Consider the following 22158-nt stretch of genomic DNA (forward strand, 5'->3'; position numbering starts at 1 on the left):
CTGAGGGCCCCCTCTGTCTCCTCTTTCAAGTGGCCACCTCCTGGGCCTGGGCAGCACCCTTTTTCTTCAACCGCGGCCTTTGCAGCTAGCAAGGCTTGTTTGCGGTCTTTCTCCAAAGAAACAACTCTGCATCTTCCAGCAGTCCGTGGGACATCTTCTGTGCAAAGGAGAAGTTCCTGGCACCTTCTGTTGCAGAATCTTCAGCTTATTCCACCCGGAGGCAGACATTTTGCACCTTTATCCAGGGTTTAGTGGGCTCCTGACCCCCCTGGACACTTTCGTGACTCTTGGACTTGGTCCCCTTCCTTTACAGGTCCTCAGGTCCAGGAATCCGTCTTCAGTGCTTTGCAGTCAGTTGTGGTCTTTGCAGAATCTCCTATCACGACTTTAGTGTGTTTCTGGGGAAGTAGGGTCACTTTACTCCTACTTTTCAGGGTCTTGGGGGGGGGGTATCTTGGACAGCCTTAGTGTTTGCTTACACTCCCAGCAACCCTCTACACAATACACTAGGCCTGGGGTCCATTCGTGGTTCGCATTCCATTTTTAGAGTATATGGTTTGTGTTGCCCCCAGACCTATTGCATCCTATTGTGTTCTACAGTGTTTGCACTACTTTTCTAACTGTTTACTTACCTGATTTTGATTTGTGTGTATATTTTGTGTATTTTACTTACCTCCTTAAGAAAGCAGAAATATCAGAAAGATATCCCTTAAGAGTGCCAAAGTTGGAACCCTGCCGGGCAAGGGAAAGATTAAAGAGAAAAACTTGAGAGAGAGAAGCAGATAGAGGATCGACAGAATTACCATGCCACAAATTTCTTCCAATGACAGGTGTATACAGTTTTGGTTGAGGATGCCTGGCTGCTAAGATAACGTCACAGACTTCGGAAGGCAAGTCGAAAGACGTCAACTGTTGCCGCTCAATCTCCACACAAATAGTTGCAGAGTTGACAGGTTCGGGTGGGGGACCTTCCCCTGCTGCTGCGACAGAAGATCCTCCCCAAGAGGCAGTCTGATCGGAAGAGCGATGGCCATGTTCAAAAGTTCGGGATACCACATGCTTCGTGCCCAGTCCAGAGCCACCAGTATTACTTGGGCCCGGTCTTGCCTGATCTTCTTCAGAACTCTGGGCAGATGTGGTATTAGCGGGAAGGTGTATAGGAGGCCTGAATTCCACTCGCAACGAAAAGCGCAGCGGAGTGAGTGCCACCTTGGAAACTTCAACGCGCAAAACAGCTGACACTGCGCAATCTCTACGGAGGCAAACAAGTCTAACCAAGGTTCTCCCCACTGCAGGAAGAGACCTTGCCCCACCTCCGGATGGACACGCCATTCGTGGTCGACCATGAATCGTCGGCTGAGTTCGTCTGCTCTGGCATTCAAGGAGCCTGCCAGGTGTTGAACCACCAGGGAAATGCCCTGATGTTCCAGCCAAGTCCAGAGACGAAGGGCCTCTTGACAAAGAGTCCACGACCCCACTCAGCCTTGTTTGTTGCAATACGCATTGGCGGTGGTGTTGTCTGTAAACACCTGCACTGCTTTCCCCTTGAGGGAGGGAAGAAATTGTTTTGATGCTAGTCGAATCGCTCGGAGCTCCAGATGATTGATATGGAGCCCGGTTTCCGCTGGATACCAGATGCCTCTGATCTCTGCCTCTCCCATGTGGCCACCCCACCCCAGAAGTGACGCATCTGTCACAACTGTAAGATCTGGAAAAGAGAGGTATCTGCCCTTGACCCAATCCTGATTCGTTAACCACCACTGAGGGGCTTTCACAGTCCCTTCCCAGATCTGGACCTTGTCGGAGAGATTTCCCTGATGCTGCACCCACTGGAACTTCAGGTCCCACTGCAGAGCCTGCATATGCCATCTGGCATTTTTAACCAGCAGGATGCAGGAGACTATGAGGCCCAGCAGCCTCAGAGTCATTCTCACCAAAATCCAGTACAGAGGCTGAAACATCAGTATAATAGCCCGAATATCCTGGACTCACTTTTTGGGAGGATATTTCCAAAACTGCACTGAATCCAGAACAGCTCCAATGAAAGGGAGCATCTGAGAATGAGTCAGGTGTGACTTCGGCACGTTGACAGTGAACCCCAACGTATGCAAAAGGTTTGCCGTAGTCTGGAGGTGGGAGATGACTGTCTGGGGCGAGTTCGCCTTCAACAGCCAATCGTCAAGGTAGGGGAAGACTGGGACCCCTAACCTGCACAGATGAGCTGCAACCACTACCATAACTTCTGTGAACACCCGAAGGGCACTGGTAAGGCCAAAGGGGAGTACTGTAAACGGAAAGTGCTCATGACCTACCACGAATTGTAGGTAACACCTGTGGGCCGGCAAGACGGGAATGTAGAAGTATGCATCTTGCAAGTCCAACGCTACCATCCAGTCTCCGGGATCCCGGGGCGGATAGGACCTGAGCCAATGTCAACATTTTGAACTTCTCCTTTTTTAGGAAGAGATTGAGGGACCGAAGATCTAATATAGGTCGAAGACCTTTGTCCTTTTTCGGAACAGGAAAGTAGCTAGAATAGCAACCATGACCTACTTCTGGCAACGGAACACTCTCTATAGCTCCTTTGGCCAAAAGGGCTTGGGCTTCCTCGCGGAGAAGCGCTATATGATCCTCCGATATGTAACTGTATGATGGTGGCATGGCTGGAGGAGATGTCTTAAAGTGGCGGTAGTAGCCCCTTCGGCCAATTTGGAGTACCCACCTGTCCAAGGTAATGGCTTGCAATTTGGGGCAGGTGTTGGCGTATCGTGTTACCTACTGGCTCCTTAAGTACCTGCGGACTAGGAAGGCTTGGAGGCTGAGGAGGGGACGGGGGTGGACTGGGCGACCCGCTGGCTCCCTGCTTCCCAGGACGTGGGATCACGCGTCCGCGCAGAGGCTGTACAGCATGCGCGGGTCTTTGGCCAGGGAGAAAAGGATGCGGTTGGGTGTCCCTACCCTAGCCACGAAAGTGGCGAAAGGCAGACTGCTGGGGTCTAGGTGCTGGCGCGAGGCCAAGGGACCGGGCTGTGGCTCGGGAATCCTTAAAGCGCTCAAGCGCCAAGTCCACCTTGTCGTCAAAGAGACGTGTGCCATTAAAGGGCCTGTCCATCAAGGATTGCTGGACATCCCCGAGAAGCTAGATGTTTTCAGCCAGGCGTAACGTCTCAATGCCACTGTCGATGCAACCGATCTGCCCAGAGAGTTGGTCGTATCCAATCCACAACGAATCATGAACTTAGCTGCATCCGCCCCATATGTTACGGCTTGGGACAGGACAGTCCGGGCCTCCTCCGGAACTGCAGGCAGCACTTGCACGCCTGTATCCCAGAAAGTATGGGAATAGCGGCCCAAAAGGCATGTGGTTTTCATGGACCGCAGCGCTAGACTGTTGGAAGAAAACAACTTCTTCCCCAAATTACCCAGTCTTTTTGATTCCCTATCCGGGGGTGCGGCAGGGAATGCGCCAGATGAAGAAGAAGAACAAGCCTGGATGACAAGGCTCTCAGGAGTGGGGTGTTGGGTCAGGAATTTCGGGTCTGACGGCGCAGGCCGATGGTGGCGGGCAATGGCCTATTCACAGGAGCCCTGTGCTGGGTCTGGACCAGGTACCCAAAAGGATGTCTGTCAGTGCTTCAATAAAGGGTAAAAGGGGCTCAGAAGAGGAAGACCCTGGATGAAGCACGTCAGTTAGGATGTTAGGCCTAACCTCCACAGAAGGAAGCTCGAGGTCCAGGACCTCAGCCGCCCTTCTCACCACCATAGAGTAAGAAGCACCCTCCTCTGTAACCACACTAGGAGGAGAGAGCACACCAGTGTCAGGGGAAGTGTCTAGATCACTGGTATCACCCAAATCCTGTACCCAGTCCATTTGAGGGGTAAGCTGGTATTCTAAAGGGTCCAGTGACACCTCCATACTCTCCCTGTATCCATATCCACAAGAATAAGGGTCGGGATCAACCCTGGGCGCAGGAGAGCCCATAGAGAACGGAATCAGCGTCAATCAACGTCGTTCCGGCTCGTCGGGTATGAGGATGGGACCGATGTCCATTGTAGGCCCAACCGACGTCAGGAGCGTCGAAGTCTGACCCAACGCCCGGGAAGGTTGCCATGGCACGACCGGCGTCAGAACGGATCCACGATTGGGCCCCAATCGGCTCACCCATGCCCGAAGGCTCTGAAGGTTGTTCGGACCACCCAAAAATGAGGCGCATGGCCTCGTAAAATACTTTAGGTTGGGCAGGGGTTGCTCCAGCTACCGGGAAGTCAGGGAAGCGCGGAGCCGACCCAGAAGAAGGCTCCGATGACAGAGGCCTAGAGGGTCGACGCTCTTCATGCGTCGTATCATCCGATCGACGGGGTAAAGTCGAAGAACACTTGTCTTTCTTCGACTTCTTCATTTTGTGACCTGAATGTCCCGATGACTTGGAGGACGAAGAGTGGTGGTTACTCCGTAGCCGGTCTCGAGACCTTCCTTGAGCTTTAGGGACCGCTCCCTCAAAGCCTTCGGGTTCATGGTCCGACACTCTGAGCACGACAGGAGTCGCAGGGCTCAAATCCGGTCTTGCGGGGCATCCCTCGACGCATCCACAAACTCGTAAAAAATATGACACAAATGTTTACATAGTCAAAAAATGACTGAGGTAGCTCTTCTCCGGAGCTGCGCGTAGGCTAGCGAGGAAAGAAAAGAACTGATGTCAGCGTGCCGGGGAGGCACCTATTTATGACTGCGACGCCATCACGGCGAGCACGACGCCCACAGAGTCGACCGACACCACCTGACGGCGCACAGATGTACTACCCGAAGAAAAAATCTCCGGATCCAGTCTGATGCCTGGGGAAATTCTAAGGTAAGGAATCTGCAAATGAAGTCTCTATCAGATACATATGTTGAATACTTATTTATTCATGTTCTTACCTGCAACTTGAATCTAGTGGTTCTAGAAATAAATTAACAAAATATATTTTTCCTAAATAAAAAACAGTGGTCTGGAGTTAGTCATTGAGTGTGTGCTTCTTTTATTGTCTGTGTGTGGCCAACAAATGCTCTGCACTACCCTCTTATAAGTGTAACTGCTCGCCCACACTACCACAAAAGAGAGTGTTTGGGGTTGTCACTTTTACCCGTATAAACCAATAAGGATGGCCAGTGTACCTCTACATTTGATATACTGCATAGACAGCCAACCTCTAACAGAAACAATATGAAGCACCATTCACCCAGGACACAGATTTAATTTATAACGCTTTATGCACTATGCTTCTGCATTACGTCCTATGCCAATTACCAAGCCTTGAAAAAGTTTCAAAGGCAAGAGCACGTAACTAGTAGTTATCATTTTGTAACTATGATGCTGCTTACAGGGTTAACATTTATTTTATACTGTTAAAGACTACAGTAGCCTGCAGACCTAAACAGCACACGCTAACGATGGGATAAATACACCATGTTTCAAACAATAAAAGTAGCAATACATTTTATACAGATGTCAGAAAAGCAGTAGATACCTCTACATCCACATTTGGAGAACTCTCACGGGGATTGTAGTCAAAGATAGCAACCATGGTCCTGGCAACATTCAGCTCAGTTCGGCAAACTTGCAAGTTCAGCTCTGTACATCACCAAAAAGGGAAATGTTACTCACTGTCATAGTTCCATATACTTTTTCATGATTTTATAGTTAACGTGTTAATACTGCAATAGTCGATGTTGATGCAAATGATAGATTCACATATAACAAAGAAGTCGCATCATCATTGTAGGAAGTTGACTCTCTATATTGTGCAGTAAAATGAAGCACACTGTGCAGAGAATCCAGTGGATATCCAAATTGGTATTGCAGAGGCAAAAGTAGTTAGGACTAATGCTCTATTTGTGGTAGTGTGGGCGAGCAGTTAGGCTTATCAGAGGGTAGTGCTAAGCATTTGTTGCTCTCGCAGAGGCAATACATGAGACACAGACTCAAAGAAAAAGTCAGAGACCAAAGTAGAAAAAGAACACTTCTTTTTATATATACTTTAAAACCAAGAACTTCATTACAAATTAAGCACATTTTTAAGCCTAAATACTTTTCACTTGGACACTTAGTGCAACACTTGAGTTCTTCAATATTACCCTATGGGAGGAAACAAAGGTTCTGCCAACAGGTAGAGTCCAGTAAATTACAAGACCAATCTCCTGGGTTTAGGGTGAGCAGTGGGCAATGTCCAAGGCAGCATCCTCAGTGACACAGGGGCGGCCAGGTGCAGGGTACAAAACAGCGTTGGGTGACAAATATGCTCCTATGGAAAAGAGGCTGTATAAAGAGGCTGAAGGCTAGAACTGGGCGCCCTGTTTGGGTGTGCCTCCAAGTGGTTTCGAGTCCTAGCATGCTCGGGGACGTTGGAATACCTGCGGTCCTCGTCTCCTTGTCTGGAGTGTCCAGGTGCAGAGGGTCTTGGACCGTTAGGTGTCCGTCACCAGTGGTGGTCGCGGATGGGGGGGCTACAAAGAACAGGCTGCAGGGGTGGACTGGGGTATCAGTCCGGGTGTACTAATGAACAAGTTACTTACCTTTGGTAACAATGTATCTGTTAGAGACAGGCTCTAGCCTCAGATTCCTTAATGTAGAATCTTCGCAGGCGTAATCCTGGATCCAGAAACGTTTTCCCAAACAACGTCCACACGTTGGTAGAGGGCATGGCACAACTCCGTAATGACGTAGTCCGCCAGGTGTGACGTCAATGGAGTCCATATAACTCCCCAGCCGAGGCAATGACGTCAGTTTCTTCTGTGACTATTTTCTGCGCTCAAAATGTGGAGTCACATATAGAAACTGCAATGGAGACAGTGTGCTTCAAACAAAGACACCCTTGTGTCACTAATCAACTAAGCTTTAATTGTAGGTATCGATTTCGACCAAGGAAATATTTTGAGACAACAGAGAAGCTCAGTTCAGAGAATGGGGAGGATGGGAGGGTTGTTAAGGAATCAGCAGCTATAGCCTGTCTCTACCAGATACATTGTTACGGAAGGTAAGTAACTTGTTCATCTGATAGAGATGTCTAGCTGGAGATTCCTTAACTTAGAATCGGATACCAAAGCATAAAAACCCAGGAGGAGGGGCTGTGTACTGAGACAGTCTAAAGTCTCAAAATTTTGTTAAACCGGTCGAGAACAAGAGTAAAAGACCAGAAAACATGAGGGATAATTATCACATGTTGTATGACATTTCAACCTATGGAAGTACCCACAGGTAATTACACCATAAAATAGGAGAGTATAAGCTCATCCATGTTACAGCATAGAAAAAAGCTACTCAATGTTAGCATATCAATGTTGTGTGATAAGCGACTGAGCCACAATGAAAACCTTTCAGCCAGAAGAAAAACTGATTGGTACTGAAGAAATAGACTAAGTACTTGAAAAAATACCTATGAGGACGAGCATCCTCATGAGGAAAAAGAATTGGAGAAAAGAACACTAATAAAAACGGATACAGAAAACGGTAAGAACGTGGGTAAAACCTCACCCATAATCAATACAATTAAAATTATGTTCTGAGAACACAAGCAGTCTAGAGAAATGTAAAAAAACCTGCATACACAAGAATGTATGTGAGCCTTAACATATTGCACTACCAAGGATTCCTCAGAGAAACCACTGATTAGGAGTCAGTAACAATAAAAATAATATGGAATGAAGAAAGCCATGTGAACATGAGCAAACGGTGTAAAAGGCGAACAACAGTACCGGAGAACAACTTACTTACCTTCGGTAATGATTTATCTGGTAGATAAATATATATTCTAGTTGTAGATTTCTTACCTTAGAATTTCCCCTAGGTGTCAGACAGGATCAGGAGATTATTCTTCGAGCACTACCCTTGCACGCTGTCAGGTGACATCCACGTGAGTCCTTTGCATCGTGGTCACCGTGATGAGATTGCGGTCGTATATAGGCGCCTCCCGGCACGCTGATATCAGTTTCTTTTTACAACTTTCCATGCTAGTAACACAAAGCCATGAACAACACTGATATTGGTGCGCTAGAACAAGGGAGAAAAGGGAGTCCCTGTGCCTAGAAAACAGTTTGCAAAGTGGGGGCGATTGGTGGGTCGGTAAGGAATCTGCAACTAGAATATGTCTCTACCAGAGAAATCATTACGAAAGGTAAGTAACTTGTTCATCTTATAGAGATTTCTAGTTGCAGATTCCTTACCTTAGAATAGATACCCAAGCAATACCATCCTCGGCGGTTGGCTGCAATCCAAGATCAGACTAAAAAGTCCTGAAGGACCGAAAAGCCAAAGTAGCTGTCTCTGCGGACCTGACTGTCCAGGAAGTAGCACATTGTAAATGTGTGCAGACACGCCCATTTTGCTGCCTGGCAGATGTCCAGGACAGGAACGCCGCATGACAACGCGGTTGTTGCAGCAGTAGTTCTGGCGGAATGAGCACACAAACCCTCAGAGGGTTGCTTTTTTGCCAAAGCATAGTACATTTTAAGGCAGAGGACAACTCATCAAGAGATGGTCCGCTTCTGCACCGCCCATCCTTTCTTCACACCCACATAACCTACAAGGAGTTTAAGGCTTTAAGGGAGCCCAAAGCAGAGCTCTGCTGGGCAAGGGAAAGGATGAACAGTAGAACCTCAGAGAGAGGTGCAGAAAGGGGATCAACAGGTTTGTAGGTTTGTTGGTACACCATACCACAAATGTGTTCCAACAACAGGAGTATACCATTTTGGTTGAGGGACGTCTGGCTGCCAAGATAACATTACAGACTTCGGGCAGAAGGTCGAAAGCTGTCAACTGTCAACTGCAGCTGCTCAAACTCCATGCACAAAGGCAGAGACTAGACAGGGTCGGGTGGAGAACCGTCCCCTGTTGCTGTGACAGAAGATCCAATTGAGGGGGCAGTCTGATTGGAGGATCGATGGCCAGGCTCAGAAGCTCGGGATACCATACGCTTCATTCTCAATCTGGAGCCACCAGGATTACTTGGGCCCAGTCATTCTTCATCTCCTTCAGAACTCTGGGCAGAAGTGGTATTGGAGGAAAGGCATAAAGGAGGCCTGAGTTACACTTAAGACGAAAAACATCGCCAAGTGAGTGCCACCTTAGATACTCCTGTAGGAAGCTGGCCGGTGTGTGGTGGACACCTCTGGTGTTATCACCTTATACCAGGTCCAGGTATCCCCTACTAGTGAAGTGTAGGCAGTGTCTAGGAAGTCAGGGCTCTCTAGAGGTAGCTGTGGATGAGCACTCAAGATCTACGAGACATGCAAAGCTTATGCAATACGAACACACTCACACAGCACCATCACACATGAAAGAACCACACAGTGGCCCTCATAATGATCAAGGCGGGATGCCCCGCCGCCAACCGTGCCGGCGGTAAAGAGAAGACTGCTAGTGGCGGAGTTCGGCATACCGCCAAATAATGACGCCTGGAGCTGTGGTGGTGAGCGCCACTAGGCACCATGCTGGCCGTCGGTGGCAGTGGTGGATGCTGCTCCACCCTCACCGCCACGTTAGTCCACACACTGTCACACCTATATTGATGCAGTCGTAGGCGCGGCGGTGCATGGAGACGCAGCGATGATGGCGGAGCAGAATCCACAGAGCCCGTTCCCTCCCAGAGCAGCACCCCAGGTAAGTGCTGCCCGGGAGGGGGAGGGGAGGTGTGTGTGTGTGTGTGTGTGTGTGTGAGTGTGAGTGTGAGAGTGCATGGGGGTGTGCGTGACAGTTTCTGTAGGGGGGGGATGTGTTTCTGAGTGTATGTGTGCATGTAGGTGAATGGGTGTGTAGGAAGTTGGCTCTGTATATATTATCTCAAAGTGAGAGATAGTATGCCTAGAGTCCAAGGGTTCCCCTTAGAGGTTCATAGTGGCAAAATTAGATAATACTAATGCTCTATTTTGTGGTAGTATGGTCGAGCAGTAGAGTTATCAGAGGGTAGTGTTAAGCATTTGTTGTACACACACAGGCAATAAATGAGGAACACACACTCAAAGACGTAACTCCAGGCCAATAGGTTTTTATATAGAAAAATATATTTTCTTAGTTTATTTTAAGAACCACAGGTTCAAGATTTACAAACCATACTTTAAATGAAAGGTATTTCACTCAGGTATCTTAAGAACTTTGAATCATCACAATAGCATGTACAGTTTTGGCAAAAATGGCAATAAGCTATTTTAAAATTGGACACTGTGCAAAATTCAACAGTTCCTGGGGGAGGTAAGTAAATGTTAAGTTCACAGGTAAGTACAACACTTACAAGGTTCAAAGTTGGGTCCAAGGTAGCCCACCATTGGGTGTTCAGGGCAACCCCAAAGTTACCACACCAGCAGCTCAGGGCCGGTCAGCTGCAGAGGTCAAAGTGGTGCCCAAAACGCATAGACTTGAATGGAGAAGGGGGTGCCCCGGTTCCAGTCTGCCACCAGGTAAGTACCTGCGACTTCGGAAGGCAGACCATGGGGGCTTTGTAGGGCACCGGGGGGGACACAAGTCAGCACAAAAAGTACACCCTCAGCGGCACAGGGGCGGACAGGTGCAGAGTGCAAACAGGCATCAGGTTTGCAAATGGTTTCAATGGGAGACCAAGGGGTCTCTTCAGATAAGCAGGCAGGCAAGGGGGGGCTCCTCGGGGTAGCCATCACCTGGACAAGGTAGAGGACCACCTGGGGGTCGCTCCTGCACTGGAGGTCGGATCCTTCAGGTCCTGGGGCTGCGGGTGCAGTGTCTTTACCAGGCGTCGGGTTCTTTGAAGCAGGCAGTCGCTGTCAGGGGGAGCCTCTGGATTCCCTCTGCAGGCGTCGCTGGGGGGATAAGGGTGGTCAACTCTGGCTATTCACAGGGTCGCAGTCGCCGGGAAGTCCTCCCTGTAGTAGTGTTTCTCCGCAGGTCGAGCCGGGGGTGTTGGGTGCAGAGTGGAAAGTCTCACGCTTCCGGCGGGAAACGTGCAGTCCTTTAAAAGTTGTTTCTTAGTTGCAAGTTTCAGTCTTTGTGGAACAGGGCCGCTGTCCTCAGGAGTTCTTGGTCCTTTTAGATGCAGGGTAGTCCTCTGAGGCTTCAGAGGTCGCTGGACCCTGGGGGACGCGTTGCTGTTGCAGTTTTTCTTGAAGTGGGGAGACAGGCCGGTAGGGCTGGGGCCAAAGCAGTTGGTGTCTCCGTCTTCTCTGCAGGGCTTCAGGTCAGCAGTCCTGCTTCGTCTTCAGGTTGCAGGAATCTATCTTCCTAGGTTCTGGGGGCCCCTAAATACTTAACTTAGGGGTGTGTTTAGGTCTGGGGTGTTAGTAGCCAATGGCTACTAGCCCTGAGGGTGGCTACACCCTTTTTGTGCCTCCTCGCTGAGGGGAGGGGGGCAAATCCCTAATCCTATTGGGGAAATCCTCCATCTGCAGGATGGAATGGTTTCTTACCTGTAACTCCAGTTCTCTCGTAGGGGTATTTCCATGATAGTCATAAGCACTGAATAGTTCTGCGCACCTGCAGGGACCCCAGAGCACTGATGTGAAATATATTCATAAGTGCAGATACCAGCCCTTTTGAAAAGGGCCTGTCAAAAACCACTTAAGAATAACACTGTGCAGCCTACGTGAACAGCTACACAGGCCAAATTGTTGAAAAGAAAGACAGCTGTAGTGTAAATGCATCTTCAAACACACATTTATTCTAGAAATGTAATAAAAAATACATTCTCATACTTTATTTACACTTTATTTACACCTCTAATGAGAATAAAACAATGCAGGGCAGTGTAGCTCATAGGCTGCCATTATACAGGATGTCAATAGAGCTGTGCCTTTAAGAAAATACTTTTTTGGAGGCTTGTAACATGACATGAAGGAACAAAAACATTTGTTGTAGTACCAACATCGATATTATTATGGCAACTTTTCCTATGTCAGCTCCACCGGGGAGGAGAGAGGGTTGCTTATGACTATCATGGAAATACCCCTACGAGAGAACTGGAGTTACAGGTAAGAAACCATTCCTTCTCTCATAGGGGATTTATAGTCATAGTCATAAGCACTGAATAGACTAGCAAGCCCATCCCCATAACCGCGGTGGAGCAGACAGAATAATACTGAAAACATGAATCATGGAAATAGATTCTTGAGAGAGGCCTGTCCGACTTGCGCATCTGCCCTAGCATCTGTATCAAGGCAGTAATGTTTTGTAAAGGTATGGACCGATTTCCAAGTGGCCGCTTTGCATATCTCTGCCAAAGGGATATTTCTCATTAAGGCCGCAGTAGCTGCCTTCCCTCTGGTAGAAAGGGCTTTTGGCCTGCTATCAAGAAATGTATTCGCTAACTGATAACAAAAAACTATACATGAAACAATCCATCTGGATAAAGATTGTTTAGATGTGCCCAACCTTGTTCTAACTGGGCCATAGTTAACAAAGAGCTGCTGTGATTTATGCAAGCATTTTGTCCCGTCCAAGTAAAACTTTAAAACCCTCTTTACGTCAAGAGAATGCAGGGTTCACTCGTCAGGGGTAGTTGGATTTTGAAAGAAAGTTGGTAATGAAATGGTTTGATTCACATGAAAGTCTGAAACGACTTTTGGTAAAAATTTTGGATGTGTCCTCATCACTACTTTCGAAGAATGAAAAACCGTGTAGGGTTCTTGAGCGCAAAGGGCCTGGATCTCACTGACCCTACGAGCTAATGTGATTGCAACCAGAAAAGAAGTTTTCCACGTAAGGTGTTGTAGAGATGCTTTATGAATCGGTTCAAACGGAGGTAGCATCAGACGTGAGAGGACAATATTCAGTTCCCATGGAGGAGATGGTCTCCTAATGGGAGGGAAGACCTTTTTCAAGCCCTCCAGGAAGTCCTTTATGATTGGAATCCTAAAGAAAGAGGGTTGAGAGGGGCTCTTTCTATATGGTGTTAGAGCCGCCAGGTGTACTTTTATTGATGACAATTGCAATCCAGATTTTGCCAAACCTAATAAGTACGGCAGGAGAGTCTCCTCTCCACAGGATATTGGGTCAACGTTGTTGTCCAAGCACCACACGCAGAACCTTTTCCACGTGCAGGCATAAGCTGTCCTTGTGGAAGGGCGCTTTGCTTCCCTTAGGATTTCCATGCAGTCCTGAGGTAGGTTCAAGTGTCCATATTGTACTAACTCAGGAGCCATGCTGCCAAATTCAACGATGAGAGGTTGGGATGAGATATCTGGCCTCGGAACTTCGTGAGAAGGTCTGGGCGATTAGGAAGCCTGATGTGTGGCTTGAGTGATCGGTGAAGGAGGTCTGGAAACCACCATTGGCGTGGCCATTCTGGGGCAATTAGAATCATCTTGGTGTGAGCATTGGACAGCTTCTGGAGGACTGCCGGTATCAGGGGAAGCGGTGGAAAGGCGTAAAGGAATGCTCCTGACCAGTTTATCCACAGGACATTCCCCAGGGTCCCTGGAAGGTAATCTGGAGGCGAAGTTTTGGCATTTTTTGTTTTCTGGGGTTGCGAATAGGTCTATTGAGGGGGTACCCCACATGGCAAAAATGGAACGGACGACGTCGTCGTGCAATACCCATTCGTGGTTCTCGTCCATTGCGCGGCTGAGGGCATCCGCTTGAACATTCTGTATGCCCGGAAGGTGAGTTGCCACTAACGACAGGTTCCTGGCTAGAAGCCAGTGTCAGATTGTTTGAGCCTCTGTCGACAAGATCCTGGACCTGGTGCCTCCTTGTTTGTTTACGTAATACATGGTGGCCACGTTGTCCGTCTGGAGGAGGAGAGTTTCTGTCTTCAGAGATGGGAGGAAGGCCTTGAGCGCAAGATGGACTGCTGCGAAGCTCCAACAGGTTGATATGATACAGACGTTCTCTCTGTGACCACTTGCCTTGGACTCGAAGGTGATCCATATGTGCTCCCCATCCGAGCAGCGATGCGTATGTTACGATGGTTTGAGCTGGAGGCTGTTGTTGGAAAGGAATCCCCACCAAGAGACTGTTGGGTGAACACCACCACTTGAGGGATTGAAAGGCGTGGGGAGAAAGAAGGACTCCGCTCTCCCAATCGTCCATCAGTTGACACCATTGATCCTCCAGGCATTCCTGTAAGGGTCTCATATGGAGGCGAGCATTGGAAATGAGGTGGATGCAAGACGCCATCGAGCCCAGTAGAGAGGATATTGCTCTTGCAGTGGTCTGAGGTGTTCTCTCGAGCTGCTGGCATTTTTGGAGAATTGATAACCGTTGTTCCTCCGAAGGAAACACCTTTCCTTGTTTGGTATCTATAATGGCACCTAAGTAATGCAGCCTCTGAACAGGTGTTGCTGTGGATTTGGGAAGATTGACTTGAAGGCCCAGGCTCTGGAGAAGCTGCTGAGACCAGTTGAAATGCTGTTGAGCCTCTAGAGAGGTGGAGGCTTTTATGAGCCAATCGTCTAGATAGGGGTAGACGAATATTCAATGCTTCCTCAAATGGGCTGCCACCACCGCCATGCATTTGGAAAAAGTTCTTGGTGCTGATTTGAGACCGAAGGGTAGTACCGTAAATTGGTAATTACTTTTTCCAACGATGAACCTTAGAAATTTTCGATGTTTCTCGATCACTGGAATGTGAAAGTAAGCGTCGCAGAGGTCTATCGCGCAGAGCCAGTTGCCCTGACGAAGTTGAGGGTAAATTTGGTGCAAGGATAGTATCCTGAATTTTTCTCTGCAAATCCACTTGTTTGCTATCCTTAGGTCTAAAATGGGACGAAACTCTTGTTTGTCTTTCTTTGGTACCAAAAAGTACCTCAAGTAAATCCCCTTTCCATGCTGATTGATCGGGACGGGTTCTATTGCTCTCTTTTGTAATAGGGTTGCTACTTCTAATTGAAGAGCTTCGAGGTGGTGGCTGACTGGTTTGGGTGGAACAGATGGAGGAGGTCTGATGAACCTGAGAGCGTAGCCATTCCGCACAATATTCAATACCCAGACGTCTGATGTGATGCGTAGCCACTCGTCCAGATGATTTGAGATACTTCCCCCTACCGGAGTGGGTAACGGACGAGAGGGAAGCGAAGATTCAGGGCTTAGACGCGGGTGCCTGACGAGTTGTCTGGGTTTGCGGTGTGGAACGACCCCTTGTCGACTTTCGTTGTGTCGAGAAGGTTCTTTGATGCTGTTGTTGCTGCTGGGGTCGTGAAGCCATCCACTGTGGCGTTTGATATCTGTGAGTGAAAAGCCTTCGTTGGTAGGGGCGGAATGCTTTCCGTTGCTCCCTTGGTCGTTCGATGCCCACCGCTTTCAAAGTGTCTAGCTCAGATTTCATTCTCGACATCTCGTCATCGGCATGAGAGCCAAACAAGGTGGAGCCTGAGAAGGGTACATTTTGAATTCTCTGTTGTGACTCTGGTTTGAGAGACGTCAAGCATAGCCAAGCGTGTCTTCTTAAGGCCACTCCATGATTTTAGTTATGTGCCGATAGCACCGAAGAGTCAGCAGCAGCACTTATCACTTGGGTGGAGACCATGACACCTTCACTCACGATCTCCAAGAAATCTTTTCTTTTCTCTTTAGGTAGATGCTCCGCAAACTGTAGTACAGAGTCCCAAAGAGCACGATCATATCTACCTAATAACGCAGTAGCACTGGCTGCTTTCATTGTGATGGCTGCGGTAGAGCATACTTTACGAACTGCGGCATCGATCTTTCTGCTCTCCTTGTCCGGAGGCGAGGAGGAAGATGGAGATGTAGAGTGTAACTTTTTTGCCGCTACTATAACCACCGAGTAAGGCACTGGATCCGACCTTAGGAATAGAGGATCTTGCTTCGGTGGGCGATACTTTTTTATAAGCCTGGAAGGAGCAGTTTTAGTTGTGGTCTGTGTTAGAAATATATCCATTGCCGGTTCAAGAAGACCCGGGACCAGTGGTAGTAATGGTCTTGAGGATGTTCTTTGATGTAAAGTCTCGAAAATCACTGAGTTCGTTGGGGCTGGTACCGCCAGTGGGATGTTTAGTTCGGAAGCACCGCGCACTAGGACCTCTTGGAAGGTGTTCACGTCGTCTATGGGAGAAACTCTTGGAGACGGTGAGTCAGATAGGGTTGGAGAGTAATCCTGTGTGGAAGAAGAAGAATGTCTATGACGTGAATGAGAAGATCTTTGAACTGATTCATGTCGTCGATGATGTCGAGAGGAAGAAGAGCATCTTGAGGAATATCAGGAATGTCTTGTGGATTCCGCTGGAGTCACCGGGACGGACTCTGAAGGAGGAGCCGGAGGAGGAGCTGTAGGTGCCACAGGTGTCTGTGGCAGAGGTGACTGCTGAGGAGACGGCTGAGGTGAAGTTGGCAGAAGAATGAGAGGCCGAGGATTCTGAGGTGGTATAAACCCTTTTAGGCCTCTTTGAATGTCTCCTCGACATCGACACACTTCTCGACGTCGAAGTACGGTGATGGCGAGTACCTCTCGGCGTTGACTCCTCTCGTCACTGAGATCCTCTCGACGATGATCTTCCTCGACGTCGATGAGATGACGGTGAGCGTCTTCGACGGCGAGCACTCTCCCTCGATGTCGATCGTCCTCGTCGCGTCGACTGCGACCCGGACCAAGACCTTCTTGACGGCGAGCGTCTACGCCGGGATCGACTGCGAAACGGCTGTCGACGTCGAGGGATGCCTCTTTCTCGACGGTGAGCCGGTCCTCGACGGCGAACATGTTGGCGCCGTTCCCGGTCTCGACGTCGATGCTCTCGACGTCGTCGGAGACCTATGTCGTTTGTGAGCAGGTCTGGCAGTTGCTCCACAGGAAACAGGGAGAGCCCTGGTAGAAGACTGACCTTCTCCTCGCTCTGTGGCAGATTGACCACTTCTTCTCCTGTCCTCTCTTGCCTGAAGTTGAATTTTCTCCCTGTCGCGAAGAGTTCTTCTGGAGAAAGTTCTGCAGATGTCACAGGAGTCAGGTTTGTGACTGGATGGTAGGCAAATAATACAGACCTGGTGTGGATCTGGTTTGGCCTTTTTCCTGCCACAAATAGGGCATTTGTCAAAAAGTGAAGGCATTCTAAAGACAGAAAAACTTTAAATTTCTGTCAGAATTTGGCAGGAAAGGCTAGCAAATGTTCACTCAAGATGAAAGACGTCGAGTGAAATTGAAATTCAAAAGATTTTAATTGAATTTTCTGTCAAAAAAGGCTTTGTGAGGTAGAGCTCAATGCTTCAGGGTCCTGTCAGAAGGAGCCGGAAAAAAGAACTGAGGCAACTGCCTTTTGCTGTGCACGATGGGATACAGGAAGACTTTACTTTCTTAAAGGCACAGCTCTATTTACATCCTGTATAATGGCAGCCTATGGGCTACACTGCCCTGCATTGTTTTATTCTCATTAGAGGTGTAAATAAAGTATGAGAATGTATTTTTTATTACATTTGTAGAATAAATGTGTGTTTGAAGATGCATTTACACTACAGCTGTCTTTCCTTTCAACAATTTGGCCTGTGTAGCTGTTCACATAGGCTGCACAGTGTTATTCTTAAGTGTTTTTTGACAGGCCCTTTTCAAAAGGGCTGATATCTGCACTTATGAATATATTTCACATCAGTGCTCCGGGGTCCCCGCAGGTGCGCAGAACTATTCAGTGCTTATGACTATACATGGAAATCCCCTACGAGAGAAGGAGGATTTCTAAAAGTCAGAGTCACCTCAGCTCAGGACACCTTAGGGGTTGTCCTGACTGGCCAGTGACGACTCCTTGTTCTTCTCATTATCTCCTCCGGCCTTGCCGCCAAAAGTGGGGCCGTGGCCAGAGGGGGCGGGCATCTCCACTAGCTGGAATGCCCTGTGGCGCTGTAACAAAGGGGGTGAGCCTTTGAGGCTCACCGCCAGGTGCTACAGTTCCTGCAGGGGGAGGTGAGAAGCACCTCCACCCAGTACAGGCTTTGTTACTAGCCACAGGGTGACAAAGGCACTCTCCCCATGTGGCCAGCAACATGTCTGGTGTGTGGCAGGCTGGCAAAACTAGTCAGCCTACACTGGAAGTCGGGTATGTTTTCAGGGGGCATCTCTAAGATGCCCCCTGGGGTGTATTTTGCAATAAAACGTACACTGGCATCAGTGTGCATTTATTGTGCTGAGAAGTTTGATACCAAAATTCCCAGTTTTCAGTGTAGCCATTATGGTGCTGTGGAGTTCGTGAAAGACAGAATCCCAGACCACATACTCTTATGGCTACAATGCACTTACAATGTCTAAGGTTCTGCTTAGACACTGTAGGGGCATAGTGCTCATGCACCTATGGCCTCACCTATGGTATAGTCCACCCAGCCTTAGGGCTGTAAGGCCTGCTAGAGGGCTGACTTATCTATGCCATGGGCAGTGTGAGGCTGGCATGGCACTCTGAGGGGAGTGCCATGTCGACTTAGTCATTTTCTCCCCACCAGCACACACAAGCTGGCAAGCAGCGTATCTGTGCTGAGTGAGGGGTCCTCAGGGTGGCATAAGACATGCTGCAGCCCTTCGAGACCTTCCCTGGCATCAGTGCCCTTGGTACCAGTGGTACCCGTTACAAGGGACTTACCTGGATGCCAGGGTGTGCCAACTGTGGAGACAAAGGTACAGGTTAGGGAAAGAACACTGGTGCTGGGGCCTAGTTAGCAGGCCTCAGCACACTTTCAAATCATAACTTGGTGTAGGAAGTTGGCTCTGTATGCACTATTTCAAAGTAAGGAATAGTATGCACAGAGTCCAAGGGTTCCCCTTAGAGGTAAGATAGTGGCAAAAAGAGATAATTCTAATGCTCTATTTTGTGGTAGTGTGGTCGAGCAGTAGGCTTATCAGAGTGTAGTGTTAAGCATTTGTTGTACACACACAAGAAAGAAATGAGGAATACACACTCAGAGACAAATCCAGGCCAATAGGTTTTTGTATAGAAAAATATATTTTCTTAGTTTATTTTAAGAACCCCAGGTTCAAGATTTACAAGTAATGCTTTAAATGAAAGGTACTTCACTTAGGAACTTTAGGAACTTTGAATTAGCAAAATAGCATATACAGTTTTCACACAAATGTCATATAGCTATTTTAAAACTAGACACTGTGCAATTTTCAACAGTTACTGGGGGAGGTAAGTGTTTGTTAGTTTTGCAGGTAAGTAAAACACCTACGGGGTTCAAAGTTGGGTCCAAGGTAGCCCACCGTTGGGGGTTCAGGGCAACCCCAAAGTTACCACACCAGCAGCTCAGGGCCGGTCAGGTGCAGAGGTCAAAGTGGTGCCCCAAACGCATAGGCTTCAATGGAGAAGGGGGTGCCCCGGTCCAGTCTGCCAGCAGGTAAGTACCCGCGTCTTCGGAGGGCAGACCAGGGGGGTTTTGTAGGGCACCGGGGGTAGGCGGGGGGGGGGGACACACACAAGTCAGTACAAAAAGTACACCCTCAGCGGCACGGGGGCGGCCGGGTGCAGTGTACAAACAGGCGTCGGGTTTGCAATAGGTTTCAATGGGAGACCAAGGAGTCTCTTCAGCGATGCAGGCAGGCAAGGGGGGGGGGGCTCCTCGGGGTAGCCACCACCTGGGCAAGGGAGAGGGCCACCTGGGGGTCGCTCCTGCACTGGAGGTCGGATCCTTCAGGTCCTGGGGGCTGCGGATGCAGAGTCTTTACCAGGTATCGGGTCTTTCAGGCAGGCAGTCGCGGTCAGGGGGAGCCTCGGGATTCCCTCTGCAGGCGTCGCTGTGGGGGCTCAGGGGGGCCAACTCTGGCTACTCACGGTCTTGTAGTCGCCGGGGAGTCCTCCCTGTGGTGTTTGTTCTCCACAAGTCGAGCCAGGGGCGTCGGGTGCAGAGTGCAAAGTCTCACGCTTCCGGCAGGAAACGTGTGTTGTTTCAAAGTTGCTTCTTTGTTGCAAAGTTGCAGTCTTTGCGGAACAGAGCCGCTGTCCTCTGGAGTTCTTGGTCCTTCTAGATGCAAGGTAGTCCTCTGAGGCTTCAGAGGTCCCTGGACCCTGTGGAACACGTCGCTGGAGCAGTGTCTTTAGAAGTGGGGAGACAGGCCGGTAGAGCTGGGGCCAAAGCAGTTGGTGTCTCCGTCTTCTCTGCAGGTTTTTCAGCTCAGCAGTCCTTCTTCGTCTTAGGTTGCAGGAATCTATCTTGCTGTGTTCTGGGAGCCCCTAAATACTCGATTTAGGGGTGTGTTTAGGTCTGGGGGGTTAGTAGCCAATGGCTACTAGCCCTGAGGGTGGCTACACCCTCTTTGTGCGTCCTCCCTGAGGGGAGGGGGGCACATTCCTATCCCTATTGGGGGAATCCTCCATCTGCAAGATGGAGGATTTCTAAAAGTCAGAGTCACCTCAGCTCAGGACACCTTAGGGGCTGTCCTGACTGGCCAGTGACTACTCCTTGTTTTCCGCATTATCTCCTCCGGCCTTGCCCCTTAAAGTGGGGCCGTGGCCAGAGGGGGCGGGCATCTCCACTAGCTGGAGTGCCCTGGGGTGCTGTAACAAAGGGGGTGAGCCTTTGAGGCTCACCGCCAGGTGTTACAGTTCCTGTAGGGGGAGGTGAGAAGCACCTCCACCCAGTACAGGCTTTGTTACTAGCCACAGAATGACAAAGGCACTCTCCCCATGTAGCCAGCAACATGTCTGGTATGTGGCAGGCTGCTAAAACTAGTCAGCCCACACTGGAAGTCGGTATGTTTTCATGGGGCATCTGCTCGACCTGCGGAAAACTAACACTGCAGGGAGGACTCCCCGGCGACTGCGAGCCCGTGAGTAGCCAGAGTAGACCCCCTGAGCCCCCACAGCGACACCTTCAGAGGGAATCCAGAGGCTCCCCCTGACCTCGACTGCCTGCTTCAAGGAACCCGAAGCCTGGAAAACACACTGCACCCGCAGCCCCCAGGACGTGAAGGAACCGACCTCCAGTGCGGGAACGACCCCCAGACGACCCTCTTCCTAGCCCAGGTGGTGGGGCTACCCTGAGGAGCCCCCCGTGCCTGCCTGCATCGCTGAAGAGACCCCGAGTCTCCCCATTGATTCCTATTGGAAACCCGAGGCCTGTTTGCACTCTGCATCCGGCCGCCCCTGTGCCGCTGAGGGTGTACTTTCTGTGCCTGCTTGTGTCCCCCCCCCGGTGCCCTACAAAACCCCCCTGGTCTGCCCTCCGAAGTCGCGGGTACTTACCTGCTGGCAGACTGGAACCGGGGCACCCCTATTTCCATTGAAGTCCATGTGTTTTGGGCACCACTTTGACCTCTGCACCTGACCGGCCCTGAGCTGCTGGTGTGGTAACTTTGGGGTTGCCTTGAACCCCCAACGGTGGGCTACCTTAGACCCAACTTTGAACCCTGTGTTTTACTTACCTGTGAACTTAACATTTACTTACCTCCCCCAGGAACTATTGATTTTTGCACTGTGTCCATTTTTAAAATAGCTTATTGCCATTTTTGCCAAAACTGTACATGCTATTGTGACAATTCAAAGTTCCTAAGATACCTGAGTGAAATACCTTTCATTTAAAGTATTGTTTGTAAATCTTGAACCTGTGGTTCTTAAAATAAACTAAGAAAATATATTTTTCTATATAAAAACCTATTGGCCTGGAATTTGTCTTTGAGTGTGTGTTCCTCATTTATTGCCTGTGTGTGTACAACAAATGCTTAACACTACCCTCTGATAAGCCTACTCCTCGACCACAGTACCACAAAATAGAGCATTAGAATTATCTCTTTTTGCCACTATCTTACCTCTAAGGGGAACCCTTGGACTCTGTACATGCTATTTCTTACTTTGAAATAGTACATACAGAGCCAACTTCCTACACGCGGATTCTGCCTTTTTTGCCAAAAAGGCGAGAGCCATCAAAGGGCATGTCCATCAAGCTGGACTGGACATCCCCTGAGAAACCAGTAGAACGTAGCCAGGCGTGGCGACGTACATCCACTGACGATGAAATGGCTCTGCCCAGCGAGTCGGTCGGGTCCAAACCACACAGGATCGTAAACTTGGCTGCATCTCTCCCATCCTTGACAGCCTGTGTGAGAGTGTCCTGTACGCCCTCCGGGACCTGGGGCAGCACCTGTGCCACTGTATCCCATAAAGTATGGGAATAACGGCCCAATAGGCAAGAGGTGTTTACGGACCTCAATGCCAGGCTGGTGGAAGAAAACATCTTCTTCCCAAGCTGATCCAGCCTCTTGGATTCCCTATCCGGGGAGAGGAAGGGAAGGCACAACGGGAAG

The 22158-nt window shown here is 49.3% G+C and overlaps 1 protein-coding gene across 1 annotated transcript in view; it reads right to left on the reverse strand.

Annotated features, from left to right (window-relative positions):
- Positions 1-22158, reverse strand: part of TSPOAP1 (TSPO associated protein 1) — a 2439191-nt gene that overhangs the window by 240743 nt on the left and 2176290 nt on the right. The window contains exon 27 of the mRNA XM_069226865.1: positions 5509-5612. Within this exon, the coding sequence (XP_069082966.1) occupies positions 5509-5612 (104 nt within the window). The remainder of the gene's footprint in view (positions 1-5508; positions 5613-22158) is intronic.

This window comes from Pleurodeles waltl, chromosome 3_2, assembly GCF_031143425.1.
Source record: "Pleurodeles waltl isolate 20211129_DDA chromosome 3_2, aPleWal1.hap1.20221129, whole genome shotgun sequence".
Lineage (NCBI taxonomy): Eukaryota > Metazoa > Chordata > Amphibia > Caudata > Salamandridae > Pleurodeles > Pleurodeles waltl.